Below are 6335 nucleotides of genomic sequence, written 5' to 3'. Positions count from 1 at the left end.
TTGGGGCTTAGGGTCGTGGGCCGGGCCTCTTCCTTAAAATGCCAATATGCCAAGCCCAAGCCCGTCCAAGCCCTGCTGGTGGGCTCAAAACTCAGGCCCAAGCCCGGTCCATGGGCAAGCCCATCGGGTCTAGGCCCTGGATTTTAGGGCCGGGCAGATGGCGAGGACTACATGATAGGAAGGAGAGGAGAGCTATATAGGGGCCGCCCTGTACAAGGGGTATCACCGCTCACCAGCACTAGCACAAGGCCACGAGCGAGGGAGAGAAGAAGGGCAGGGCACCAGCTCCAGCAACAACAACGCAACGCCGGTACGTGGTCTCGCCATTCCTCGAGTTCTCCAGCCCGGACAGGGCTCCTCCGGTTGCAGCCTTGCAGCTGTCCGGCCGGCCGGTCCGCCCCCCGTCTCCGGTACTCACGGTGAGTTCTTCTTGCCCCGTGAAATCCTCCTCCTGCTACACACGAAAAGTTGCCAAGCTGAGCAGCGCCTCTTTCCCTGTGCCTCCCACATATCAGAGTCCAATGGAACAAGGCACCCCTCCCCGGCTGCTAAACCTCATCCCGGATGACAAGGGGTGGCAGGCGAGGGAAGCTCAAGCAGGCCACGGAGGAACAAGATCAACACTCGACGCCGAGCACGAGGAGGGCAAGGAGCTGGACCTCAAGCTCGGCCTCCCCGGAGTCCGGCACCAAGAGGAGGCTGTCCCAGGACCAGTAGAGAGCTGCTCGGCGGTCTCCCTGGCTCGCTTCGCCACGCATTCATGTCTCACCACCGGCGCCAAGAGAGGCTTCTTCGACGCCGTTGGGGCCAAACCACAAGGTGCTGCACTGTACATACACCAGGCAAAATGATGAAAACATGTGCCTTTTCTTTTTTCTACGCTTCAGTTGAGCTGCTGTTGCGTTGTTCTTCCATTTTTAACATGTTCCTTCTCTTCCGTGTCTGAAGATTATGATCGGAGGCAGCAAGAGGACAGGGAAGGGTGTGCACCTGTGCACAGCAGCAGAGACCCCCAGGGGAGGTACGACGATCGATGGACTGAACCTGTAATTGTTCATTCTTGTCATCATGTATGCATGGGTGACTATTACATATTTGATATATGTGATTGTGAAATTTTTACTTCTATGAGGCCTTCAGTTTTTCGGTTCCGGGTTCCTGTTTACTGAACCAGAGGAAATACAATCAAAATTTGGGGCCGGAGTTTGGCTCGTCCTTTTGAGTTAGAATGAGAGCATGACAGATAGACAATGTTGCCACTTGAACAAGTAACCTTTACTTTATCCATTTAAAACTAGTGATACTTTGCTAAAGGTAGGTTGTCTTTTAATCAACTTTGCAGTTACTTTATGTCACTAGTTGTAATTTTACCATGGCTGGCCACTGCTAGTTTCTTACTGTTTCTTGGTTATATGAGCATATGTTCGAACGATGACCATTGTAAAAAACCATTTGCATATAAACTCACCTGGCCTTTAAAGACAATAGAAACTAAACGCTGATGTAATGTGATGCAGAGCTGCTGTTGTTCCGGTAGTCGGTTGGCCTCCAGTCCGATCCTTCAGGAGAAACCTCACAAATGGAACTTCATCTAAGCAATCCCCCGAGCGACAAAACGTCGAGGCCACCGACAGAGCGAAGCCGGTCTGCAAGAAGAAACCGCTTATCAAGATCAACATGGATGGGATACCTATTGGAAGGAAAGTAGACCTCGCATCATGCGACAGCTACCATAAGCTCTCAACTGCCGTCGAAGAGTTGTTCCAAGGCTTCCTTGAAGGTACAAATTTGAATTAATTACTAGCCCACAATAAGCAAAAACTTCAAATCAGTTTGAGTAGTCAAATAATGGTATCTTACAAAAAAGCATGAATTTTCCTCTGCACTTGGTTGTTTCTGCAGCCCAGAAGGATTTATCTTTTGATGAAAGCGGAGTGCGAGGAGCAGAAGAGAAAATATTTTCAGGGTTGCTGGATGGAACCGGTGAATACGCTCTAGTGTACGAAGACGACGAAGGGGACAGGATGTTGGTCGGAGACATACCATGGAGGTTTGTTCTTCTAATTGAGAACAATCAGTAGTGCAATCTTTTTAATCTATGCCTTTATTCTTTTTTCCCTCACTAAATATCCTAGGGCTAGGGGGGTATCACCCCCCTCAGCAATTCAAGCAGCTCCGCCACAGAGCACAATATACAAACATACAAGTCGTGAGAGTTATTTCAGAAATTTATCGAAGAAGATCAATCCAAGAACATACATTGCCTAATGAAATGCTTTTAACCCTCTGCAGTGTGTTTGTTTCAACTGCGAAGAGACTGAGGGTCATGAGGAGGTCAGAGCTTCCCCAGCGTATGCTAAGTGTAGTGCCACCTCAGCTTGTCTAATTTTCATTTTGGGCACATTTACAATGCAGTTGCATATCTTCTTTGAAACCACGCTACATTTCATTTCCTCAAACCCAGATTTCCCTCATGTCCTTGAAATTTCTTTTCAGAGTGGAGCTAACTCAACGAAAGTAGCAGATTGCTGAAAATGAGGGTGCATGCATTTCCATGGCGCAGACCGCAGTTCATCACATTTTTGGAGATCGCCCGTCTTTAGTTTGTAGTGATGAATCTAATAAGGAGAAGAAAAAAAAAGCATCTCGCAGTTGCAGCTACAGAGGACACGCTGCATATCTTGTAAATTACCCTACTCTTTGTTTGAATGTAGTGTTGGTCAGTGCAATGGTAAATGTTCTAGGTTTATTAAAAAGCGTCGCGCCGAAAGTGCCGTGTTCCACGTGTTGCGACAGTTCTCTACTTAATTGCACTCAATGCATGATGCAAACCTAATGATTAAGATGACAGTGGTGCATGACTAGTCGAGTTGTTAGCCGTTGTGAACATCACGTGGAATTTCCTATTGTTAGTGTTAGGGTTTCAACTGTCAAGTTATCCACTTCCTGATCTATATTAACCTTATCACAAGAAACTACGCATGAATGAATATGCCTACTTACGGCTCACTCAGGGCCGGCCCTGAGGGGGGGCGGCCGCCCCGGGCCCCTCTCGCCCAGGGGCCCCCAGCTAGCTAATGTGTGCGATGGCCTGTATGTACTACGCACGGCCTGAAGCAGTATTTAGCACTAGGGTACAACAGGCCCGCGGGAGGAACGACGACAGCCACGCCGCCGCGAGATGAAATCGCCACTGAGCGCCTAGAGATCGATCTCCATCTTATAATTCTTTCCAATCAATCTGCATCTCCGTTTCTCCTGATCGCTTGCCCTAGCTAGTTGTACCTGATCGCTAGTCAGGGGCTAGCAAGCTCACCCAATCTAGAGACTGGGGCTAGCAAGCCTCTTCTCCTCCCGTTTTCTGGAGAATGGCCTTTCGGCCGGAGACGGGAGACACCCCATCGGATGAGACGCAGCTATGCCCGGGGAGGCCGAGTCGCTTTACAGAAGATGGCATCGTGTGATGGCCTATGCGATTTTATCATGATAAGGGGGTAAAGGTTTACAAAAAGATTCAGTATTCTATTGACCTCACGAAAGGTACATCTTCAGTAAAGATTCAGTATTGCTTCTCGATTATTCTAATAGAGTCATTGATAATGATTGAATATTGTTTAGGGATATACTAGTATATATATCAGAGATTTGTCCTTTGTGAGTTAAACTTGATAATCAGTAAGATTTTATCATAGTTTTAAATACCGCGCTAAGCCTTTTAGTGGCGGACCTCTTCTAAATGCTATAGTGCTATTTAAAATGTCCGTTCATGTGTTTGGATCAAAGTCCTTTAGCGCAAGACCTCTTGTAAACGCTATAGCGTGCTATAGCGAAGCTATAACGGGCTATTTAAATTATGGAATTTATTGAGTTGGTCTAGTACCTTTGTAACTTTACACTAGTTTGGAATAACCAATTTCTTCTTTAAATTTTGTCACATTTATATCATCCAAGTATGCATTCAAAAATATATTAGGAAAAAATATTATGGTACTTATTCTTAAAAAATATATTAAGTATTCATAGGTTATCTTATATATAACCATTTGGGAAGTTTTTTGCTAACATATTATATATACATGGAACGATTATTATTATTGGTATTTATATTACAGGGCCCCGGGTTATAGTTTCGCCCCGGGCCCCTGAATTCTCAGGACCAGCCCTGGGCTCACTTGCTCTGTGTTGGGGTTATGGACAAAACTAACCACATACTACTAACTTTTCATCGTAGTTAGCTTTACGGGTTATCGATGAATCGATAATGTGTTTGTTATCCTTGGTTCCTTGCACACTGGCCATGCCCCCGTTGCTTTCTTCGACAACAATAGTTGGCAAATGTTGAACATGCGTACATGTACCAGTTATACACGGATCAAACCAAAATGTCACCGGCGACGCTTCGACTGCGGGGGGTGTTGAACATGTGTACATGTACGTAGGTCTAGGTTTCGTATGCAGTACCTGTAGTGTCTGTCTCCCTCTGTATGTACGTGTATTTTAGAAGACAAGATACCGGTCGCACCCTTGTACCTATATATATGTGTGCTTAGTGCACGATCAATCAATTATCGATGCACCAAATCATTCTCTACATGGTATCTATCGCAAATCGATCCCCTACCGTTTCCGCCTAACCCTAGCCGCCGCCGCCTCCCCTTAGCCGCCGTTGTGCACCCCGCGCCGGCCGCCGCTACTAGCCTTCACTGCTGCTAGCCCCGATCACGATCCCGCTGCTAGCCCTGATCCCGATCCTGCTACCCGATCCCGATCCCACCCGCTACGTCGCCAGCCCCGCCCGCTCGCTCCCGATCCCGCCCCCTACGTCCCCAGCCCCGCCCGCTGCGTCGCTGCTTGCCAGCCCCGCCCGCTACGTCGCCAAGTCGCCCGCCCCGCCCCGCGGCCACGTTGCCCGAGCCGCCGCCCGCTGCATCGCCTCGCTAGCCGCACTCGCACGTAGCCAGCCCCGCCTGCTATGTGACGCCCGGATAATTAAGCTACAGTAAACCTCTGTTAACGATGCCACGTCACCATGATTACTGTTATTAATCTCGTGTTAGATCAAAACCGATTCAAATTCAAAATTGAATTAAAGTCAAAACCATTAAAGTTTTCTAAAGTCAAACTAAAATGTTCTTAATGTGACAAATAAATCATGGATAATATTGGTGGAGAAACAACATCTTTATAAAATAACTAAATACCCTATAGTGATTAAAACAGCAGCAAAAACAAATAATTATAACCCTATTATATTTTATAAAATAATAAACTATTTTAGCTAGGTGCCAAAGTTATTGTGGCAGTGGTATTATTAATGTTACTATTTTAGGGGCTAATTAAATATTTTGAAAAACTAAAACAATTTGGGAAATAAAATTAAAATAAATAAAAGAAAAGGAATAAAGCCAGAGAACAAAACAAAAGATAAAAGGAAAAGGAAACACACACCCCCCCTCACTGGGCTTCGGCCTAGTGGGCCACCAGGCCGCCTGGCCGGCCCAACCGTAGGCCCAATCGGCCACCCCCACTCCCCATATCTCCCATCCCCGAAACCCTATCCCAGTCACACCACGTTCACCCCCACTTCCCCACTCCCTTCGATCCCCTCCCCCCGTCTGGATCGGGCTGCGCCCCGAGCCCCAACACCCGTCGCGCGCCCCCGACACCGATCGCCGGCGCCGCCTCCCTACCGGACAGGCCGTCCTCGACCTCCTCCTCGCCGACCCCCCCTCTCCCTCGCCCCCTCTGCCCGATCCCGATCTGGATCAGGAGGGGGCCGCCCCGACGTCGCCGGCGCCCTCGACACCGCCCGCCACTCACCGTCCCTGGAGCCACCTCGACGCCGCGCCTCGTCGCCCGACGCCGTCCGGAGCTACTCCACCTCGGCAACGTTGCCGGATCCCGCATCCCCGACTCCTCCCCGAGCCCCGCTGCCTTGGCCCTACGGATCCGCGGTGAGGCCCCGGCCTCTCCTCCTTTTCCCCTCGCGCTGCGCTCCGGCATGCCCAGCTGCGCGCTCGCCGCGCACCACGCGCTGCCCGACCACCGTTGCTCCGCCCCGCTCGCGCTCACGCCCCTCCCGGGGCGCACTCCGCAGCCGCTCTCGCGCCCGGCTGCACCACTGCTTGCGCGCGCACACCCACAGCCGCACGCCGCCGCGCCTCCCCCTGCATGCTCTCTGTCGCCTCTCTGCTTCCCGCGCGACGCCGCGCCCCTGCACGCACGTCGGGCGTGATGCCCGCGCCCCTGCCCCGTGCGGCCGCCTTGCTCCGCCTGCTCACAGTGGGCATGCTCCGACGACCACCCTCGCCTCTACGGCCTCGCCGCACCCCCTG

General features: G+C 50.3%; 1 protein-coding gene across 3 annotated transcripts; it reads left to right on the top strand.

Moving 5' to 3' along the window:
* The first annotated feature begins 205 nt into the window (after positions 1 to 205).
* Positions 206 to 2845, top strand: LOC109777209 (auxin-responsive protein IAA18). 3 transcript variants are annotated; one of them, XM_020335847.4, is made up of 7 exons: positions 206 to 419; positions 516 to 819; positions 949 to 1021; positions 1518 to 1780; positions 1903 to 2050; positions 2293 to 2362; positions 2497 to 2845. In XM_020335847.4, the coding sequence occupies exons 2-7, from the start codon at positions 522 to 524 to the stop codon at positions 2530 to 2532; spliced, it is 888 nt and encodes a 295-aa protein (XP_020191436.1). In that variant the 5' UTR covers positions 206 to 419; positions 516 to 521; the 3' UTR covers positions 2533 to 2845. The 3 variants fall into 3 exon arrangements, with proteins under 3 accessions (XP_020191436.1, XP_020191437.1, XP_040245747.1); XM_020335848.4 differs by having other exon boundaries at positions 208 to 419; positions 2293 to 2334; XM_040389813.3 differs by having other exon boundaries at positions 208 to 419; positions 2293 to 2351; positions 2497 to 2641.
* The last annotated feature ends 3490 nt before the right edge of the window (positions 2846 to 6335 follow it).

This window comes from Aegilops tauschii, chromosome 1, assembly GCF_002575655.3.
Source record: "Aegilops tauschii subsp. strangulata cultivar AL8/78 chromosome 1, Aet v6.0, whole genome shotgun sequence".
Lineage (NCBI taxonomy): Eukaryota > Viridiplantae > Streptophyta > Magnoliopsida > Poales > Poaceae > Aegilops > Aegilops tauschii.
Note: the sequence above shows the minus strand (reverse complement) of the source record. Positions and strands in the feature narration are given on the sequence as shown.

Coding starts and splice junctions, on each gene's coding strand:
- LOC109777209 (XM_020335847.4), top strand. CDS start 522: ATGGAACAAGGCACCCCTCCCCGGCTGCTAAACCTCATCCCGGATGAC. Junction 1,781..1,902: donor GTTCCAAGGCTTCCTTGAAG/GTACAAATTTGA, acceptor TTGTTTCTGCAG/CCCAGAAGGATTTATCTTTT. Junction 2,363..2,496: donor TTCCCCAGCGTATGCTAAGT/GTAGTGCCACCT, acceptor ATTTCTTTTCAG/AGTGGAGCTAACTCAACGAA.